The following is a 23,453-nucleotide window of genomic DNA, read 5'->3' on the forward strand; positions in this document are numbered from 1 at the left end:
TGTAGTAGCCAAATCTCATATTCTGTGTAAAAATTAGTCTTGACCAGCATCCAGAAGAACTTCTTCCATGACAAAACAAGAAAAACATTTTGCTATAAGCAGCTTGTGAGTAAGGAAAAGCTCCATCGTGGGGGGGAGAAAAATATTGCAAATATTCTTGAAATAGTCAGGCCTGGTAAATGCTGAAATAAATATCTGCTTGTTAATACTCAGCGTAGCTTTATCGCGCAGAGCTGTCCTGCAGAAAGTCACAGAGTTTAATTAAACACTAGCAAAGGAAGTTCTTCAAAACACAGTCCTTTCCAGTAATACAGAACTAGACAACCCTAAAACTGTTAAGAAATCTTACCATCAGGATTTCTTAGCAAAGCTTACTTTGTGCACTAAATTTCTTACACAATGAAACCTTAATGTGTATTTTGAAGTAAAGTATACCAATATGGAAAAAGTTAGCAGTAGAAAGTGGTAACTCTTTAATAATTGATTTAACTTTACAGTAAAAATTAAGCTTTTAAAAGTCACAGTGTTTATTACATGGAAAGTTATATACAACTTTATTTGCAGCATCATCACCTTGAGTGGTGCAGCAAAAAAAAAAAAAGAAAAAAAAAAAAAAAAAACAAAAAAAAAAAAAAAAAAAAAAAAAAAAAAAAAAAAAAAAAAAAAAAAAAAAAAAAAAAAAAGAAAAAGAAGTAAAACACAGAAACAACAGCAGCATAAAGACAGCAACAAGGAATGTGTCTTCGAACACTTTAAAGCCTTTATTCCCCTGACTGCCTCCACAAAAGCAGTCTTTTCCCTTGAGTACTTTTACATGATTAATCACCTGAATTAGTCTGATCACATGAGTATTCAGCTGTTTGCTTGATCAGTAGTTAATTGTTATTGCATGGTTTGTATTCACTATTCAATTAGAAGGGAGCATTAGGTACCATAATGGGGAAAGGGAACTGATGCACACTCAGCAGTCTAGAGAAGCAAAGCTTGGTCTGAAGAGCTTAAGATCTGGTAAGGGTGAATGAACAAAAAGAGAGGAAAACTGTCCCAGTTTGTTTGTTCTTAGTACCTATTAGCTGTGCCCTGTGTCTAATCATCACTTGTAATACCTGAGAGTAGGGAATGAAAGACTTTCTGAGCAGCTTAGAACTAATGGGATTGTATCGGTTGCCTTTTTTTTTTTATTATTTTTTTTCCCCACCCTTTTTTATAGGGGAAGTTGGGTGAAATGGCTAATCCACATGGTCTCATCTGGAACAGGTGTTCAGCTGGACTCAGCCATGGAGTGAGCATCTTCTCATGGCTCAGCATGTAGGTAACCTTGTACACTTAATCTGAGCTAATTCTTTCAGTCCTGTTAGCTACTCACATGGATGTTTCTTCTGGAAGATGTTCAAGCAGCAGTCATACTACCAATGTAACTCTGATGGGGACCAGCCAAACATCTGATTTATTTTTTTCCCCCCCCCAGAGTTTGTAAAAATGCTGTCCTTGAGTTAGTATACTTAAAAAAGAGGCAGAAAAGTGGCTTGACAGGCCTAATGTGGCAAACTGAGAGGAAAACACGGTTTTCATCCAGAGAGCCTACAAAGTCATCAGGCGTGTGTAGCTTAAAATGGTTTCACTGACATGTTTTTGAATAAGCAATTGGGAGAAGTTTCTTGCCTGGAATGCACTGAGTGAGAAAGGTTGCCTTCTTCAATCTATTTAGAAAAAAATTCATCTGTATTAGCCCACTGTGTCTGAAGCCAGCCTGAGGTGACATAGGACAGGTATTAACAAGAATAACTGTGGCAGAAAGAGCAGAAGGTGAGCCCAGCTCCAATTTAGTGGAGAAAAAATGAAAATACAAAGCCATATTTCCTATAATAAGGCTGACCTGTAAAATACATGATATATTTTAGTAATAAGATAACAGTATCAGAAATTGCACTTGAATGCAACCTGTAGCAAAACCAATTGGAAGTTTGGAAGTGATCAAATCAGAATGCATGGACTGAACGCATGGTTTGTGTAAACCTGCACAGTGTTCTTGATTCAGTGGTGCTGTGCTGATTTATATTGATTGTGAATCTGGCCCATAAATAAAGTATGTTTGCCTCATGAGAGCATCTGAAAGAAGAAGACACTGTTTATCAGTCAAAAGATTGTTAAATGTTAAACTTGGCAACAGTTAATTTGCTGTTTTTTCTTTTTCTTCTTTTTTTTTATTAACTATTTTACTTGCATCTAGAAGGAAAGCTTACTGTAAAATACTAATCCATTCATTTTGGTCTCTACAGTCACTAGAGGGAAAAAGACTTGTCTTATAGTATACCATTGTGCCTTAGCTACCCAATGCTGTAAGCCAGGAGCAGCAGAAAAGTAGCTTCTGTTCAGATATATCTCTCAGATGGGAGAACTAGACTGAAACTGAGGCAGATGTGAAGGCATACAGAAAGTGAATGGTTTTCTCTACTCTTCTACAGTGCTCTGCAACAGAGCACCTAGGTGATATTAAGTATGTAGCAATGTTTTTTCAAGTGCTTTGTCTTGATGACCTGGTGGATGTGGTTCCAAGGAATTAGTGTTGAAGGAATACTTTAACTGCTATCTATATTAAATAAATGTCTTGAAGTTGCGACAGGGACGGTTCAGGCTGGGTGTTAGGAAGCTGCCAGAGTTCAAGAAGCGTTTGGACAATGCTCTCAGACATAGGGTCTGATTTTTGGGTGGTCCTTTGGGGACCCAGGAGTTGGACTTGACGATCCCTTCCAACTCAGGGTATTCTATGAAATTAGACTAAAACTATTCTAAAGCTAAATTACTTCCTCTAAGCTTTGAGGGAGTAAAATAGCTAACTTGGGAAGAAAAAATTTGCTTCCTGTGCAGTATTTTCTGTATTCCTAGAGTATAAAAAGCAGCAATTTCTGATGATCTTGAATTGATGATAGGGATATAATTTTGAAAGAAGCCACTCTTGCCTATTCACTAAGTTTCCTTGAGTTCATCCACTGTTTGTCTCGTTTCTGTTTCGTGCTGCAACTGAAAATTGAAAACATCAATATTTTGCTTGATGGAGTAACAGTCTCGATTAATTTCAGCTGCTAAACTGAAAAAAGCATTTTGGTGGTTTCAGCTCTGTCAGATGCTGGTAGTGATGGCACCAGAGAGCTAGTATTCTACCTTGCACTTTGTGAGGTTTGAAGGGGAGGGCACGTAGTAGTGCGTTGGGCTGTGACAGGCTGGGCAGGTCAGAAGGAGAAATGTTTCCTTTTCTTGGAATGCCTTTTCTCCGTCTGTCTTCTGCTAGCATGAGGCAGCATAAACTTGTAAATTGCTAGATACTTTTTTTTGTTGTTTGATTGTTTAAAGGAAACCATATGATTAACAAATAGGAAAAGCACTTGTGCTCAAAATCTTAACTTTGACCAATGTGAAATATGCAGAATGTTCCAAGAAATGCAAGAAAATAAACAATGAAACCATTGGAGCTAAAGACAAAAACAACACAAACCAGTACCAGTCCAGTTTTTCAAAAAAAAAAAAAGTTTTGAAAGAATCAATATTTCCCACTCCCTTGATATAGGAGATAAATGACTAGCAATATGGAAAAGTGAAGAAGAAAAAGATTAAATAATTGGAAAGAGGCTAATAAACTGTCCCTACTTTTAAAAGTTGATCTAACCTGAGTGATTTGATGTTCAGACAGTCCAAATTAAAACTTTTTTTAACGCTTTTCCTACTGACATAATATGTAAGCACAATGGCATGGCAGCTCAGCACTGCCTCATCCCTCTTTATTTCTTTGTTCTTTCTGCACCCGCCTTTCAAAGCACTACAATTCAATAATTGTTTCTCATAGACATATCCTTCTACAAATCATTGGGAAAGTGTCTTGGAGTAGCTCACAAGGTTGCTGCATGGAGAAAACACTCTGTCCTTGGACAGCATAGCTTGCCTACTGGTAGGCACAGTCCCTCAAGACACAGCTGTTTGGGTACGGATTTGTAGAACTTGCACACAAACCGGTGTGTTACTCGTTTAAGATAGCTTGGCAATAATAATATGCATTTCATTTTAATTTTGTACTTTATCCAGAATAGCAAAACATCTACAAAACAGAACTAGCTGGATGCCTGATTGCTTTTCTAAGACACAGTCATGCTACAAATGCAACCATAAGAGAGAAGTTAGTGACAAGAAAGGGACAATTTAATATAGACAACTCCACAGACAACCTCATCTACCCTGAATACTGCTTCGAGATGCATCTTATTACAAAAAAAAATAAAAAATTTACCAGCTCTATTTAAACATTGTGAGGAATAGGTCTAGTGAAGTAAGTGTAGACAATTCTAAGTCTTTTCAAATCTGTGCTCTGAAAAAAAAAAAAAGCAATTTACATACCCTTCTTCAGAGCAGAACTACAAGCTAATATACCTTCTGCTCTTGGGCAAGATGTCTGCAACTTGACTTCCTCAATTATATCACGGTATTTGGCACCTTGCTAACAACCCCTGTAGCTTCCTCTCTGGTTGGGCAGCGGGCAAGACGAGCTTGTGTATGCCCCTAATGTGGAACTTGTTTGTACTGCTGTGTCTTCTGAGTGGGGGAAAGAGATTCCAGGATCCTCATCCTTAGGATTGCTGCCACAGCTGGCAGAAGCCAGTATAACCTTCTGGAGCAAAATGGGAGCTTAAGGAATCTTTATTAAATTATCTATGCCACATTCTTAACAGTGTGTAAAGTATAAAGAAAATATTAGGCTAATGGGATAGATGAGAAAATTGCTGAATTCCTATTCATCACGTGCAGATATTCACCCACTCAATGTTAAACAGAAGGGAAGTTAAAAGAAAATTTGTGGTTACCTGGGAGAACCTCAGCGAGGGGTTAGCTGGCAAGGGTCTTTCAGGCACAGCTTGATGACAGGGCAGGTGGGGAAGGGGTGGCAGGACTCGCTGCGGCGTTTTTAATGGTGGCAAATCATCCGTCTTCACGGGGTTACTAATGTCAACGATCTGATACGGCAGCGGTCGTCTTGGGCCGTCTCTCTGCAGAAATAACCCCAACCCCAGGAAACAGCTATAAACTTCAGCAGTTGATACAAGCATTACTGCTTAAAAACCCATGTTATTCACTTGCTTTTCTCTTCTGGTCTGCTTTCATCTACCTTTGACACCTACCCTGCAACCAGAACAGTAATTAACAGCTTCCATAGTCCTGCTGAAGCACTAATCCTTCACCATTTAGATGTGGTGTTCTGGTGTAAGGCAGCTGGCTCTGTCCCAAAGACTGAACAATTTATTTCATGTGCTTAACATCCGCACCTGTGCAAAACCTGGAAGCCATTACTGTATTCTGAGGCCTACTTCTCCCATTTTACATGTTTTAGTTCTATGCGATATCAGTATGTACTGATGTCATGTAATTGATTTAGAATAAATTACTTAAATGAGATCCAAAACAGATTTTTTTTTTTTTAACTACCTAGGGACTTACTTTTGGTATGTTTGTATTTTGTGGCTTCATGATGAGATTTTTACTGAGAGATGTGGTGTGAATGTGATTAGGCTCAGACAAACTGGAAGGCCTTGCTGGACTCACAGATCTGCAATACAAGCATATATTTATTGAACACGACATTCTGCTTTATAGCATTTTTTTAAAACAGTAACCTCTTTTCAGAATGAGATTTTGCAAGGACTTTCTGACTTTTCGTAGTAAACAAGGAAAGTAAAAATTCTCTAGTGCTCCTGCAAGAATAAAAATAAATATTGATTTTTTTGAAACCAGTAGTCTGTTAAATTAGCTTCTGCAATCTGTGGAAATGCAGCTTTGTAACACCCAAGAGACTCTTCTAATGAATCTAGCATTTAAACAGTAATGACCTCAAATATGAAAGTTTCAGCTCACTCGACTGAGTTTAGATAAAAGGCCATGCAATATAATGATACTATTTCAAGCAAATGAATATGAAGGTTAAAACTTCCTTCGATTTTGAACTTTTTTTTTTTTTTTAATCACAAAAAAGAGGTATGTAGTCAAACCAAAACCCACATTATTACTGACAATCAGTAAAGTTAAACCAGGAAAAATTCTGCTGATACTACTGGGTGAATATTTTTAAGGCTGGCTCTTTCTAAAAGATATTCAGACCATTCTGTGATGAACACTAAGATGAGATTTGCCATGTTTACAGCTATTTTTTACTAATATCTTTAAAGATAATAATAACAGGCAGTATAATTAGGCAAAATGATCATACCTTAGTTTCTCTATTGTTGTCTTCTTACTTGTAAACAGTAATCTCATGAAAGTCTTCCTTTTCAGATACGTGATTGACCCAGCAAAGATAAGGCACAGAATAGTTATCAACACTCCTATGGTTAAACTCTTATTATCTGCAACAAAACACATTGAGTTTGCTTCTATTAGGAGCCATCTTTATTGAAATGTGTTACATATATGGAGCAGGACATGGCTGCCTTGTCTGGTTTTCTAGCTGCAGTGCAGGTGACGTGAATAAACTGTGTGCTAAAGACTCAAACTCTTATTTCTCCTAGCCTGATGCTTGAATTTAGGTCGTTTCTTTAGCAGTGGGGAAAAGTTATTTAAAATATGTTTGATCAGAAAGTCTCAGTCTGCTCCTTAACTGTCATTATGATTTTAAAAAGCAAAGGTTAGAAGAAAGTCGAGAAAATGGTAACAAGATATTCAAAAGAAGTAATGAAACTCTCAGTTGTGATTCTTGGTGGTGGCATTGTGCGATTCTGTTAGTTTGTTAGCTATGGTTTGCTATCACTTTCTGACTTCAGCAGCTACAACCACGTGGCAGCATAGCGTTGGAAAAGACAAGGTCTCAGGTGAACAGGCACTAGCCTTTTTGACCTTGCAAGCCAACACCAGAAGTGGCCAATTTGGATGGACTTATCACATATCTGGTCCAAACATGAGCATCTGTGTGTACTCCCTCGTCCCTCGTGTTCAGGTCCCGCTCAGACATCATCTGAAAAGGGATCCACAATGTACATGGGCTGTTGGCCTCATCTGGACACCCCCAGAGTGATTGCTGCAGCAGTGCCAGCTGGTGCCTTCTTCATGGGCTGTCTGCTTCCAGGGTAGGAGGGAGAGGAAGGAAAGAAGGACAGAAACTCCTAGCTCATGGTGTGGGTTAAGTGCAATGTCTTGAATATGCCGTCTCACAAACATAAGCAGCAGCCCTAGGCTCCTTTATAACCAGATTTTCATTATAACTGAGGTTTCATTGCACTTGGACTGGTGTGGTCCAGCCCAGGTGGCTGTCAAGTCTAATCTGGAGGGAAGCAAGGAGCTGGAGGAGTGTCTTCAGCACTGGGGCTGTGTGCTTTCAGAGGAATGTGCTGCCTAGGCAGGGGCTGGAGCCTCCTGTACTTGTTCCAGTTTTCAGAGTGCTTTAAACTATGTTAAGTACATTGCTGGGACCTAAGTGAGGCTCAGTGGAGATGCAAGCCCTGACTAGATGACTTGCAGCTGAAAGCAAACCTTATTTTTAGGAAGAGGTAAGCCATAAGCATCAGAGCCGCTGCTATGTGATACGATCATCGCCTGGAGGAGAGGATGTTGTGATTTTGCAGGACTGCCGACCTAAAAAGTGCACACTCCCACAGTAGGAGATGCATCTTTAATCTTTGCTCTGGTAACCTATCATCACTGTCTTGGTCTTATCCTGATTGAATTTCAGCCAGCTGGCTCTCATCGACTGTCCTCAGCTCGCGCCGAAATGGTGAACACAGTCAGCAGCACTGACTCAACAAGCTGCACGTGGGGCTCGATGGGGCGTGAAGTGCTGCGATTTTTACTCTGTAGCACTGCAGAACAGCAAATCCCTCACCATTTCTAAAAGATTAATAAAATTAATAAACTCAGATTATGCAATTAAAATTAACTAACTTCTCTACCTAACAATTAAATATTTAAGGCTTCTTTATAAGAAAAATATAGAGTCAAACACATGTGTTTACTCAAAGTCAGCTGGGTAAAATCAGTTACTAAATACTAATGAGACCATGTGCCACGTTTGACTAAGATGAATGTATTTTATTGATCTAATCCTTCTGTAATTTGATTTAGAGATGTGCAGACTACTCAAATCATAATCCAACCACCCCATCAAGAGCTCATATTTAAATTCAAATGTCAGGGATAGAAAATTAGGTCCTCTAGCAATTTCCATATTTGTTTATTCCCAGAATTATTGAATGTAGCTCTGTCTTTAGAGAAAAATGGCCAAAATACCAGACCGCATTAAGCTATTGTTAACATGGTTTTCTGTTAAATTGAAGCGTTGGCTTCCAAAAGACAAAATGCAAGAATTATAAAAGATACCCTATATTTGCCTTTTCCAGTTAGCTTTGTCTGTGCAGCACATTATAATAATATATTTTGCAGCTCCCTAGATACTTTGATACAAGATAAGCTGAAAAGGGAGTGTAATGCTTTAGAGCATATCTTAACAGAAAAACATTTAGCACACAAGTAATCACACTTGTTCAGTGCCTGAGCACAGTTTCTTTGCTATCTTACCAGTTGGTAGGTATTTAAAAAAAAAAAAAAAAAAGACATTTCAACAGAGAAATCATAATGCATAGCTTTGTAATGGAAATGACTGTGATGTCATAAATCCAGTATTACAATTCACTGCAGGATCTGGCATGTAGAGAATACAATCCATTTTGGTTTTGAATAGCATTATTCATATGAAAACTCGCAGATCACTTTCCAGCAAGTTTTAGCTTATATACATATATGTGAGTACACTGCTGGTCCTGTCACTTGCTCAGAAATAAATCAGAAATATCTCTATGGAAGTCACTAAAGTTACAGTACTCTGGAGAAAAATTGGCATGTGATGATCATCAAATCCTATAAAATTGCACCATGTGTAGAAATAATTCCTTCTGAGGCTGGCCAAAGATGAAGTAAGATACTGATGCCAATGTTCTACAGACTGAACAAGTGGAAACTGAAATACGAATTACAGAAAATGTGCATCTCCTGCTACTATTATATGGTAAGGAACTCCTGGTGAATATGTGGAAGTTATTTATAAATATGTAGTTTTAAGCTGATTCTTCTTAGAAGCACAATATCAAATATATTTTTGAATATACAAAAATTTTGCATATATAATCTATATATCGAGTTTTCATTAGGCACACAGCTATAGTAACAGGTCATGCATACAATAAGGTTGTTCTATCCTGATACTCTTGGAAAATGCTCCGGAGCCTGGCATATCTCAGCGTGAATCCAGAGCACTGCAACGTTCATCTACCATGGCAACAGGGCTAGCATGAGCGTGGGAGTTAGCTCCTCACCCTCGGCTTAGATCAATACCATTTCAGGGAGCTTCTAAACATGACCACATATCTTGAAAAAAAGAGAAAGATGACAGGAGATGAGACTCACCAGGACCACTGCGCCTTTAGTTATGCAAGAAAACCGATGGACTCAGCTGGCTTTGGTTTTGCTTCACTAGATTTTCAAGCTGGCACCAATGCATTTAGAATAAGCCATTAGACTTTACTGACTATCCCAATCTCGCAAGCTCATTACTCACAAGACGGCATTCTCTATTTCAGTTCTTTATTGTGGAAATGACAGGTAAAGCATAAATTGCTACTCACCTGCTTGCCTTATGGGCCCACTGTCCACGCTGCCACCAAACCCTGGCTTGTCACAGTAGGGGGGGGCCCAGTCAGCCTCGCAGTGACAGTTCTTTTTATTGTTGCAGACCTTCAAAAGAAAAGAAAGATGACCTAACATGAGAAGTATTATACTATACGTCTGAGAAGGGCACTGGCCAATACCGTCTCTTAATCAGATAGTGACACATCTGAAAGAAATAAAGCGCCTGTCACAAAGGAGATGTACTAGTATCTGCTCCTTGTCACAGCTAAGATGGCATAAAGAAACTCCAAAGGCAAGAGAGCAAGGAAAAAAAAAAAAAAGTATTATTATTTATGTGGCAGGTAATAGTTTGAGTTGCACCAGTTGACAACTTCAATAATCACAATAAGGATAATCACACACCTCTTAAGTCTTATTCTCTTTGCCTCCAGCAGCAACATTATCCGCTTTCTAACTTCTTTTCCTTCTGCCTTCCCGGGAACAAGATTGTTAATACCATAAAGCTTTTGCCACTTGAATCCTCCTACCCATCAAGGGCTCGTGTTAGACTGCACATTGATTTGTCCACTGCTCAGACCCTCCAGCAGATGGAGCAGTGGCTGCAAGGTGTGAAACTGAAAGGGCAGAGGAAACTCTTCCTCTCATATCACATTTGTATGGCCTTTAAAGATACAGTCCTCAATGTTCTGGTGGTTTTTATCAGGGCTAAGGAAAAACTAGTGAGATCTGATTGACCAAACGTTCCCTGCAGAGTAAAAGAGCTCCAAGAGACCAAAGTACATCTTCAATAGCCAGTTCCCCCTGCATGGAAGAAAGGAGCTGGTAGACTTGGCTATTCTCACAGGAGGTCCCATGCTCCTGTGGGAACACCCATCAAAAGAAGGGCTGCTTTTTATTCCCTTTCGCTAACACCCAGGTAGTGACTATGATAGTAATACTGGGGCTAGTGGTCCATGCTGTGTCAGCTGAGTACATAAAGTGAACAGGCCAAAACTTTTCTTGCACAGGACAAAGAAAGCACAGTTGCAAGTAGATGCTCAAATGTATTTTTAAGATTTTTTTGGGGGGGGCTTAGGGCTAGTTATCAATGTGGTCCTTAATTCTGTGCTAACACTGTTCAACACTGATCGGCCACCGTCATGGAAAAGCTACACAATAGATGGATTTATAAGACATGAGTTAGTTCACAGAGTTTGCAAATATGCATTTTCTGGCAAGGTCAGCTGGAAGGCTTTCAGCAAAACTATACTGGCTCTGTCTGCAGTGTATTAAAACATTCTTCACATAGCTTAGCCTTGCTATGGTCATGCAAAATGCAAAAAGAAATGATTTACTTTTCAAAAACAGCAAGATATTTGAAAATATAATTTGTTAAGCATTATTTTTTAAATTAAAGCACTCCAGGAGTTCCCTTCTATGTTTCCATGAAATCCTTTTTTGGCTACTCAGGAGTCAGTGTAGGTTCTCCATCACACAGGCATAAAGATGCCAGTCTAAGCTGATGCTTATTCCAGCACAATGATAAGATGCATCAGCATTAACATTGCACAGTTTTGTGAATGTGGCATGATAAAATAAATTAAAGTAAATTAAAATTCACTCACAGGACAGGACAGGGAATTTCCAGAACTTTTCACAGTAACAAACAGATCATTAGAAAATCAAGGTTAATAAGGCATAGCTTGACACAATTAACATTTTCATAATATAAACTAGCATTCAAAACACTTTGCTGCCGTTAACTGATATCAAATATTTCATCCTCTGTCACTTTCATAACATTAAACTCATCTATATACTTCATTTCGATAATTTTGGAAATGCTTTTATGAGATATCTCAATTCAAATGCATATTTAAGCTTTTCTGGAACCACATAGAAACTGTCTTTTTTGAAATGTTAATGGAAAATTTTCATGATGGAAGGTTAGACAAAATTTCTTTGAAGATGACAAAATTCCTTTTTATCACAGACTGTTAATTAAGAATAAGATAATTACTACCTGATAAATATTCCTTTGTTAAATAAAAATAATTTCACTTCTTGTAGTTCATATAAGAGACAGAAAATTGAAATACATAAGAAAAAATTATTGCAATGACTTTGACTGATATATTACAAAGAATCACACGTCTCAAATGTATTACTTAAAATCATGTCTTGTCTAGTGTTTATTGACTGTAAAAAAAAAAAAAAAGTTCCTACAATACTTACTCCACGTCCATAGCACTTTGTTGCACATTTGTGTACACCAAAAACACTTGTATTCTGGCACCGGCGATTAAGACAAATCTGCAAAATAAGAAAAGAGAAATTTTAATAGGGACAGAACTGCTCGTGCTCACCACAGACCATGTCCCTCTCAAACTCTTTACATCTGTTCATCTGTCAATGGCTCCTATAGCAGTTTTGAAGATTTCCCAACACACAAGTTGCACTGACAGCATTACATTGACAAAAAGATAAGGACAGCAGCATCAGGTGTCTTCTTTGTGGACCTTTTAGGTCCAAATCTGTGGAATTTAAATGTTGCACCCTGGCCAATACTGAATTTCAGTCATAGTTCATAGTTGGTTAATATGCTGAGCTTGTGTAACTAAACAGGCAAAGTTTCACTCAAGTGGAACCACTGGTTTTTTTGTGTGTGTGTTTTTTTTTTTTTTAAGTCAATTAAAAAAAAAACAACACAGCAATTTGCATTTTTTGATGACTAGGAAATGCATTGAGTAGGATTCAGTTCAGGTCCCCTTGTGGCTTAAATTAGTGTAACTGCATTGATATCAATGGCACGATATATCCCTTATATGCCAGTGCGGAACTTAGCCCTAGGACAGCCTGGATATGTACCTGAGCTCATTGATACATATGGCTCATTATTGTTCATCAGCAAAACTGAGATCTTTCCGACAGTTTCCCCAAGCTAAACAAATTTTTGATGTCAAATATAAAACAATGATACATAAAGTATAATAATAATTACCTGACAGGAAATGGAAGTAAACTAAGAGCATATGCAAAGTACTCATGCAAAATATTTTGCTGTCCAGTCAGGACAGCTTTACTCTGCCAATATAGCTGAAAACTGGTATAAAACAAGAGTGGCACCATCTAATAACACCATCAAACTGTCAAATGGCTGATGAGGATGTCAGTAATGAGAATTTATTCTATTGAAACTTGTAAAAAAAAATTAGAGCTGGAATGACTGTTACTATGCTATATTGATCAGAAAAAAAAAAAGAAAAAATCACTGCACAATTTTGCTCATGTTTAACTGCAGTTCAGTTCAGTAGTACTAAAAGTCAGTCACAATAATTAGCATTAAGCAGGGAAAAGTGTTGAAGGAGACGACAGGGATGCTTAATCAGGGCACTTATCCCCTGGGGAGAAGGAAAAATGGAAAGGAAATTAGAGTGAATTGGCATCAACATGCACGCATGTAGAGAATATGGTCTGATTACAGCAGTATTCACAATTCAAATATTCATAGTGCAGTAGCACACAGAATTTTGATCACATTAAAATGGCTGCATTTCAAATTGTGTATCTTCAGCTTAGAAGACTCAAGAATATTTAAATTCATATTCTTAATCCATAATACAAACGCACTAATGTCCTCAAAGTAAAACATACAATTTCATAAGTATTAGCCTGCGTATTCTATAGTGTGCATGTGTATGATTAGATAGATTAGAAAGATTAAATACTCATTAGTAAAACATAATGGGGTTCTTTCCCAGCGTTGAATTTTCTTTGAAAAGAAGTTTTATAACAGATTGACTTAGAAATGTTGTGTAAGGGTTGTTTTCCTGTACCAGAACTGGAGTTGCACTAGGGACATGTTTTAAAACTGTTCCCAGTGCAGAGTGGTAATCCAACATAATTCAAAAGCATTCAGAAATTCAGAGGCTTATTTGAATTTACCACAAATTATCAAAGCAGTTTTTTTCCTCTTTGCCAGTAATCCACTAAGGGTATGAAACCTTCATTTCAATAGTTCTTGGACTCTTCTCCATTCCTCCCCTTTTTAAACTCATGGCTGTCTCCCACCTTTTTCTGTTCATTTTCTCTCCAATGAAAGCCTATGAATGAGACAGCCACATAAAATTTGGACTACATTCATGCCAGATAAATCAGAATGTTTGCAAAATATGATTGCAAAAATCAGTTTTGATGGCTGAACATAAATGGGTTTATACTTTTAAAATAAATCTTACAGAAACAGCTTTTCTTGCAAGAAAAAGAGGAGGGGTGGCATAATCAGCAGATCAGATAAATACAGTTTGAAATCTAAAGTGAAGTTAATGATAATTTTGCAATGCCATACACACTGAGAAAGTTTGCAGCACTGGTAGAAAAATCCATGAAAATAGTAGCGGATGCAAAAGCAACTGTAAAAGCACAGCAGCACAGAGCAGCACGTCCCCAGCACACACCTGCAGTACGGGGATTTTCTAAGCCAGTAGTGTTAAGTAACTCTTGATGTATTTTTCCCCAGTGAAGCTAGTTATTCACTTCTTGAACACATTCACTATTTTACATTTTGTGGCAACCCATTGACAGAGCTCACAGAATGCTCTGTGAAAAATAAATAATTAATCCCCTTTTGTTTGCTCGCCTGATTTCTGATTTAATTTGTTTCATTCTTAGGTGTTACTGTCTCCTCCGCAAGCTACTCCAGGTTTTATGTATTTGTATTATCTACTAAGCCTGCAAGAACTCTTCACTGAGCCAGAATACTTATTTTGAGAGCTTATTGCAAGCTGAGCACCCTGAAGCAGCGCAAAGGACACTTAGAGGGCATGGGGGTTTCCAACCCACGACACCAAACCCTGAACTTAGGTAGCAATACACATCAACTCAACTGCAATGATAATTTCTATGTCTCGCTTTCACCAAAGAATAGCATGATTTTATCAGAATTTCATTAACTATTCTGTAGTGCATTTTGCTGTACTTATTTTGCAAGGAACCTCTATCCTAACTGGATAGATACTTGGGGCTGTCTTAAAAAATCAAAACAAAACAACAGTTATTAATTTAAGCAACTTGCATTGCATCTGCAAATCTGTAATCCAGAACAGTGGCCAGAAGAAGTGAGTAAACATCTGACTCAGTGTGAGAAACAATAAGAGCCAACCAATTCTTTTGTGGGGAAAAAATAAATAAATCCCAAAGCAAAAACGAGTCAGTTTAGTACAAAATACTTAGCAGCAGGAAGGTAGTGATGTTCTCCCTGTCTGGGAGTATTTAAGAACCTTACTTTTCCATCTGCACACTTGGTTCCCGACAGCACAAGACCCGGGTCTGGCATATCATCCCCCAAATACACATGGGTACCACGGCACAGAATCTTTCCACCTTCCTGAAGGGGGATATTGGTTTCTATGGAAACAGCATTGGTACCAATCACAGGTCGATTTGCTCCCCCTTGACACTGAATTTTTCCACATTTAGCATCTCTGAAGGAAACAGACAAAATGAAACGTTAATTAAATCATTTTAGATGTTATAAACCCATTCCCACCACCCTCACATCAGTTCCTGTGTTGGAGAGGAGAGACCAAGAGACCCTACCTGGGCTCACACTTGGCAAAGGAGCTCTTGGAGTCTTTGCCACAGTTGCCGTAAGGATCACCTGCAGAATTGACTCTCTCAAAGCAGATCCCAGGAGCAGGTTTCGCACCTGAAATGAAACCTAGTCAGAACTTTCATCTTGTACAAGGTGTTTTTAATAATTTTCTTTGAGCTCCAGTGATGGTTTAGGGGAAGGCAAGATGTGATCTGCATGTCAATGAAGCACAGCAGAGCAGTTGTGCTGGATCAGCATGCTAATTGAAGAGCCTGAATGCGTGGGTTTTCCACAGTCCTTTGTCTCTCCTGGCAGCCCTGTGCAGTAGACAATGCTGAACTCGTTCTCTTTCAGAGTTCCTACATGATGGTCCTCTTGTGAATCCTCCTAGGACACAAAAACTTTTAGTGAATGCCAGATCTAGTTTAGTGAAGAAAGACATGGGCCAGCTGGTAAGTTAACTCCCTTCCATTTACAGGGGTCCATGTGATTCTAGCAAGGGCCCAGGAGCTGAAGCCAATGGAAATAGTTTTCAAGAAAGGCCTTTTTAACTGCAGTTCGGAACAACAAGAAACCAGAAAAAAAAAAAAAAATCCATTTGCAAATGAGAATGTCACACAGCAGTGTGACATGGCAAAGAGAATATGGTGCTGTTAGATCAAGCTAATGTACTGGGGAGAGGAAAGGAACCTGTCTCCACCTTAATCTTCAGTAAATCCATGCCTGAGAGGAAAGGCTGATTTGAAACCAGGATCATTTCTACCAGGGTAGTAGAACTAGGAATCTGGGAAGACAGGCAGCATCTGGTTCTTATCTGTCGTAGCCTTTTGTAATAGAGACTTATCCTAACACCACTGGAACTTCCCTGATGGCATTAGTACTGGAAATGTCTGTGCAGACAGATTACTCATCCCCACATTTTAGAAGTTAAAAGGTGCTATTAGAACATCTACTCTAATCCCTTATGCAGATAATATTCTGTCCATTTTTCCCAGATTATGACCAACTATGTAGTATCTTCTACATCCATGCATTCATCTGAAATGTCTAAGAGGTGGAGCATGTACTTTTGTGGCTTGACTGTTGCAATATTTAATTAGTCCCCATATTAGAATTTCATTCCTTTGTTCTAATGTGAAGTGTAGCTTTTGTTTCCAGCAAATAATTGCTGCTCTTTGATAGATTAGGGCCCTTTACTGTCCCATATTTTCTTTCCATGAAGATAATTAATAGCACAATCAAGTCATTGCCAACATTTCAACTGCTCCAATACACAGACTTGTTTTGAGGAGACAAGTTGGTAAGGATATATATTGGCTGACTCTCTTGGCATGTATCTGCTAGATACATTTTTGTACTTTTGATAGATCAGTGAAACTGAAACAAAAATAACTGACAACAAATGATGTGACAGCCTAAAGGCTGAGAATATACCATTTTCAGTGTTCCCTGATCTTTAACAGGGACAGAATTAATGTTCCATTTTTCAAATGTTCCATCTTTCAAATATTTTGAGCCACTTGCAAGTGCATATGCCTATAACTGTGCCTAAAACATATAATTTATTTAAAATATCCTGAAGATTTGAATGCCTTCAAAGAGGAAAAAGGCTTTAAAAAAGGGGGTCAAATTCCTGAAGAAGAACATATAAATATGATTGTAAAACTCCCAGATAGTGTGGATCTTTTCACTAATAACTCAGAGATTAAAGCCTCAATTAATTATCTGCATTTCACAGTTAGAAGCTTGACTAATACTATATACTGCCGAACAGCAATCTAATGCTATTAAGGACAAAATATTAAAACTTGGAGAGGCTTAAGATGGCACCCTCTTTTCCTTCTAAGATTTTTACATACTGAAAACGGAAAAGTCAGAAAGCAGGGCACAGAAGGAACAGACTGTGAGTTGCTGGTTCCCTGAAGAGAAGGACAAGAGCCTAAAATTCTTTGGAAGATTACTATCAAGCTTGCTGAGTTCAGAATTTTTCTCAAATCTGGAACTATTAAAGGGGCTTGCACAGGATTCTTTTGCTTCCTTTCATTAAACCACAAGCAATAATCAAAAATCAACAAAAGCATCCAGACAAGGCACTGTGCAAAAAGCAAAAGTAAAATTTACATTTTCAGCATGTAGATTCCTCCTCATCTTTCCAGGGCAGGCACATTAACTATTCAGCATGATGCAAACATTAACATGTGCATACACTATGCCAGCTTCAGAGTGGAGAGGGAAGGAAGGAAAGAAAAAACATGCTGTAAGTAGAAGTCCAAGAAAAAATAATTGCTTTTTCCTCCAACATCTGCTGTGTTTGACTTCCTCAGACCTACCTCAGCCGCTGTGATCTACCATGACCATATGCAATTGCGATGGGTCTCCTTTTTTCTTGGCTGGGACCCATGAACCCCAACCAGTTCAGCCAGCAGAGTGTCACTGGAGTGGCTGGAGGATGTGTCAGCAGCAGCCCGAAGCACAGACACACTTTTCCAAGCAGTGTGTGGCTCCATGAGCTGCCAAAAGCAAAATGAATGTCCCATGCTTTGCCTGTAAGTGACCTATAAAATGCTTATTAAAAAATGATGTTAAGGAAATAAAGGGCTTGCTGAAAGACAGAGAGTTTAAGGTATTTACCTTCCCTTTCACGTAGTGAAACTTTTTTTTTTTTTTTTTTTGACTGTAGAAGTCAAGCACGGTACATGTGATGGAAAGCTGCCTGCAGGAAGAAAAACACATCTGCAGCATCCTTGCAGAGCTCAGCCAGTGAGCTTTAACTCCAACCAATATTACTTGACAAGAAAACGGATGTCATGGAGGACAAAATAATGCTCCCCTGCTAGGCTCGGAGCAGTCTGTGTATGAAAACACCTGGTACCCAGTGATCATCTGGGGCCTGGAAACCAAAATCTAGCTTCAATTTCTGTCTTCGGTATCAAACCAAAACACATGGTTGTTTGGGATTCAGATGGCTGCTCCTTCTCCTGACTGGTATCTCACAATATTTGGACATTTTTATAAATGAAAACATAGCAAACTATAAGAAGCTGAGCAGATGGAGCTACCAAGTTAAAAGCAGGATTTCAGAGGACGCTTAAGGAAGAGAATTGTAATGTTGCATTTCTGGAGGAAACCCATTTATCATGATTGCAGCACATAAACTGCAGCAGAAAGTCCTGTCTTTCTCTATTTTGCTACCTCTACAGGCAAAGACAAAATGATTTGTGAGATTTACAGTGGATATTAAGTGCTTTGAACTGGATGAGCAGAGTTTATTTCACTTTGCTGTTGATAATTATAGTATCGTGACCCTGTAATTAAGGTCCTGTCGGCTTTTCCATGCCAAGCCTTATTCGAGGGATTAAATCAGCCATTTAAAATGCTGCAGGTCAAAGCTCACCACTGCAGTTGTCAGCCTGGAGACTTTTTTTTTTTCCCTCCAAATGTGTATATTGATGAACGCACTTCTTTCATGTTAAGATTGAAAAAAAAAATGTTCTGCTCTCTCAGAAGCAGTGCAGAAATGCTGTGTCATTTCAGACCAGCACAAGACCTGCTGCGAGGACAAAACACTGTCACAGTCTCCCAAAAGAGAAGAGAGAAATTTCTGACCATGGTGCTGACTGCACAAATAGAGAAACATCGGTTATCAGGCAGCAAGCAGAAACAGAAGATATTTAGACTCATTTCCCAACATTGTCTCAGACATTAAAAACATATACCTATAAAGCGTGTATGGGTGTGGAGGGAAAAAAAAAAAAACGCAACACTCAAATGGGAGTTTTCTTACTCAGAGCATGGTAACAAGTACCATGACCGACTATATAAATAAATATAAGCATAAAAATACAGCTCTGTGTGTCACGTGGTTTGCACCTAGATTTTATATCTCATTAAGTTTGTTTTACTGCACTGAGGATCCAAGCAAACTTCCTCAAGCTTCCCTTGGCCTTTCTCTTCATCTTGGTGATCCCTGCTGTCAAGTCTCTGAAAAGTGGGATGGGGTTGAGCTATTGTTTTTGCATGTAAGGAGTTTGCTAGCTCTAAGAACAAGGTTTAAAGCCTTTCACATCCCTAAAAGCAAAGGCATTGCTGTAAATCTGTGATGACCCAAACTGTTTGGCTTCACTGGTTATCCTAAATGAGATTCAAATTTTACAGTGCTCAGATTAATACGTATTCCTTCAAAAAATAGCAGTGGCTTGGTCGCCTAAATTAGATGGGGAAGCCCATCTGCTCTGCTTATAGGGTTGTACTTGGAAAAAAATGCAAAGCTTTGGCATCATTGACAGGCCTTTATAACAAATATTGACAATAAAATTAAGATTGTTCCTGCCTAAACAAATAGCCATGTCTACGCAACAGATTTAAGCATGTTCTAATTATTAAGTCAATGCCTGCCATTGTCTTCCCCAAATCATTGCTTTTTCCCTCTTGGGGAAATGTAGGAAAACACACTGACAAACATTTCCTTTTCTTCCCTGAAGAATCACTTTCTTGTCAATGCAGAAAATGCCAAGAGTTTAAAGATGAGAATCTTCTTTTCCTTGGTAATCAGTAATTTCTCTCTCTTAAATAGCTTTATCTGTGCATCTTGTTGCTCCCTGCAAATGCCAGTGGAGTACCAGACATTACGCAGATGCATTACTATCGATGTATCACTCAGTCACACTGCTATCAATAGGTCAGATCAGTGCAACGCGAAATTTTTTAATATGAAACAAAAAAGGTCACAAGCCCCTCATGCATGCTGCTCCTTAAAGATAAAAACGACGAGAACTAATGCAAGAAAGAGAGAAGAGGAATCTGTGTTTTCTGCAAGCAGCCTGGAACGGACTTGGTATTTATGGCTGTTTTCAGAGCTCTCCAGCCTATTGCAGATAGGGAACACCAAAAAGTATTTCTCCAATTTTCCTCCAGAAATTCTGTTGAAAGTAACAAAGAAACTTGATGAAATGTGGGTACTCCTTTTTGGAAACAGATTCCTGTTGCTCAGCCTAATGTAAACTATCTCTGACAAGTTCATTATTTTTCTTTAGAGCTAAAAATATTAAGATTGACATTTATCATTGGGCATCTGCAAGCCTATGAACGAAGAAAGATATAAAAGAGAACACATTGATAAGGAATTCAATATGCTGAATATAGTTTTAAGAAAAGTTAACGTATTTTGCATGGCTTTCTCCTACTGAGAAGAAAAAGGAAACTAATGTAAAGGAACCATGGCCTGTTTTCCCTTTACTGTATAAAATTTTCTTTGAAAAATGTACAACTACTCCCTCATCCCACCTCCAACACACACAGTTGTTAAAAACAAATTTTAATCAATTACAGCAATCCGGTGAAAGGTTCAAATATAACTTTTTGATACAAAGCCCAGGGACAACATCTTGGTATGTCAAATCTCTCCTTCTGCTGCAAGCAGAGTTGGAGGGAAACGGTTTTCTTATCTGTCCCGTCAAAGAAGGCAAGATTTAAAATCTTCTCTTTTTTCCAGCTGCATAGCCCACCCACCCCTCTTCCCATTCCAGCCCTCTTCTGCCAGCTCATGCTCCAATGAGATGTAAGTGTGAGCAGGTGGGGATATTTACAGCCCTGGTCTTTAAATTCAGAATACAAGCCTTTTTTTTCCTCCCCCCCTCCCCCCCTTTTTTCTTTCTTGAAATCTAGTCTGCTTGAAGTTTCAAAGTTTACAGGCATGATCTCTAATTTATACCTGCACCAGTGAGTTCAGAACTAAGGCTTGCAGTTCAAGTTCAGACAAATAAGGGTATTCCAGATAATGTCTGTTGTGACCATTTGAGCCCTGCTCCTAACAAAGTCATTTGTCTCACAAGCAGACCCCCACAGCCTTGACCACCGGAGACTGCATGCACAGCAGTGCCCGTGTTGAATAGTCCAGAGAAGGAAGACAAGAAAGAACTTGGGGAGCCCGGGGGTGTTGGAGGACGTGCTTTGTTAGGAAACAGACCTGGCAAGGGAGCTACAGCAATACAGCTTTCTGACCTTTAGCTGAATTTTTCTAAGCAACCGAAATTACTAACGGTCTGACTGAGTAACTTTCCATGGCATGGGAAACTGGTTCGTAAGGAGGTTTTGCTTTATACGAGAGAAATATCTCTGTATCCAGGGGATTAAAAGTCCCAGTATGACTAAGACTGGAGGCTATAATTGCACATGCCTATATGAGCTCATATTACCTCTATGACACGAGTGGGATTCGGAGGAGTGCATGAGATGCATGGCTTTCTCCACGTAGGCAGTTTTGTTATGAACCGGAACTCTTCTAACACGTTCTTATACCCACACGATCAAGCTAACATCTCCCTGCTATCTGCATCACTGGCACTATTTCTTGAGATGCTTTAGCGTTCATTTTAAAAGTTTGGAAAGTGGTCTGAGCTCTTATGAAGATAACTGATAAATTCTTCAGTAGACTTCTGATGAGGGCTCTGATCAAGGGAAACATCTGTGCGTAGTAAATTGATATGAAAATTTTGAAATAGAGTTAAAGACAGCTATATACTGAACTGAAAGAGCCTAAAAGAGCTAAAAACATTAGCTTAAAAGAAATAATTAAATTTAGCTCTTAATAGCACTTCTCCCCATGAGAGTTCAAAATGTTTTTCCCATTTGAAAGAAGGACCTAGTGTGATGCTTGTCCCAAGTGAGGCAGCAGGCAACAGCAAAATTCTGAGTTAATGCTGGTATGTCAGTGGGAGGGCCACACAAAGGTGGAGGGTGAACAGCTTTCCTGGGTTATCATCTGCTTAGGATAATTTAGGAGCTCATCGTATTAGATTTTTGCAAAAAGTGAGTGAATTCCCATGGGTGAATAAAATCTCTGCTTCACTGCATACTTCACTGCTAAGAGAATTATCAGGAGGCAGGTTTACAGAGTAACACCAATTAATAAAATGCACACAGGGCTACAAGAATCTCATGTTAGTGTTAAATATTGAACTCTATTTTGGGATGTAAACAGACATTCTGCGGATGAGCAATTCAGAGTTCAGGTGGAAGCTTATGTCCCAGTCTGAAAAGGGATGTGATTTCTACCTCTGTCAGGAGCATTCAGCACTTTATAGGATGAACTAAGGCCATACCAATCAGTATTAAACGATTTGCCTAAGTTCACAGAGCCATTTGTAGCGGTGCTGTGGAATGAACCTAGTTACATCCGCTCTCTACCTCCTGCTGCAAAAAATGAACATGACTGCAAATCAAGGAGAAAATGAATCACAAAATGATTCCCTCATTGTTCAGTTCTCCGTTTCAGGAAAGAATAGACACAGATTGGTACTGTATAAAATTCCCCCAAATCCAGCTATAATCACAGGCAACTTTTATTGCAGTCTGACAAGCAGATCTCCTGGTTCCCGGACTCACCCTGGCCCCAGAGGGTGATGCACTGCTGCTCGTGGGTCTGGCAGATGCCGTTGTAGCAGTAACCGTCCACCCCGTGGCACGCGTGCCCGTCGTGCAGGTACACGTTAGCTGGGCAGTGAGGGCTGGCTCCCGTGCAAAACTCCGGCAGATCACAGGAATTACTTGACTCTCTGCAAGAAGTCCCCGCTGGTTTTAACTGCAAAACAAACAAAACCTTAACTGCTGTCGTTCCAATCAATAAGCGTTATGCAGCGGTGTAACCCATGCAGCACACAGCTTTTTTTCCATTGGCTCTGCACCAACTGACTGCAGTGGACAGCATGAGGATTACGCCACTCTTTAAATGTATATATTTGATCCATATTGCAAAGTGGCTCAGGTCAGAAGGTAAATCCTGCCTTTTGCTAGTTTTCAAATATGAACAAAATTTTTCAATGCAACCATTCCTAAAGACACAGACGCAGAAATATTTTTGGGCTGTAATGCAAAGTATGCTCTGTAGCACTGATGGGAAGTCAGACCAGAACCCTTGCCATCCACACAGCACCGATCCCAGGTGATTGCTCTGTGCTGGGGCCAGATGTGGCAACACCGCAGTGACCAGGACAGCCAGCTGAGCACAGAACCTCACCAGCCCCAGCTGGAGCGGTCACTCACAGGGCCACCAGCCCACCTGATGCTGGTTTCAGCTCCCTGAGAGCTTCCCTGACAGTTCAGGGAAATGTTGCTCTCTCACAGGCTTCAAGATCTTCTTCAACTTAATAATACCACCACTCAACAAAACTGCTCCTCTCCTGTCCCAATTTCTCTAGATAACTCTGTTGTTCAGAGGTGAAGGCAACTAGTA

At 39.1% G+C, this 23,453-nt stretch overlaps 1 protein-coding gene across 1 annotated transcript in view; it reads right to left on the minus strand.

Moving 5' to 3' along the window:
- Window positions 1-23,453, minus strand: part of ADAM12 (ADAM metallopeptidase domain 12) — a 183,919-nt gene that overhangs the window by 5,018 nt on the left and 155,448 nt on the right. Inside the window, exons 14-21 of the mRNA XM_040562848.1 lie at window positions 22,607-22,802; window positions 15,229-15,337; window positions 14,915-15,113; window positions 11,866-11,943; window positions 9,648-9,756; window positions 6,248-6,383; window positions 5,482-5,590; window positions 4,851-5,033 (exon numbers count right to left, since the gene is read on the minus strand). Of these exons, the coding sequence (XP_040418782.1) occupies window positions 4,851-5,033; window positions 5,482-5,590; window positions 6,248-6,383; window positions 9,648-9,756; window positions 11,866-11,943; window positions 14,915-15,113; window positions 15,229-15,337; window positions 22,607-22,802 (1,119 nt within the window). The remainder of the gene's footprint in view (window positions 1-4,850; window positions 5,034-5,481; window positions 5,591-6,247; window positions 6,384-9,647; window positions 9,757-11,865; window positions 11,944-14,914; window positions 15,114-15,228; window positions 15,338-22,606; window positions 22,803-23,453) is intronic.

The sequence above is a fragment of the Cygnus olor genome, chromosome 7 (genome assembly GCF_009769625.2).
Source record: "Cygnus olor isolate bCygOlo1 chromosome 7, bCygOlo1.pri.v2, whole genome shotgun sequence".
Lineage (NCBI taxonomy): Eukaryota > Metazoa > Chordata > Aves > Anseriformes > Anatidae > Cygnus > Cygnus olor.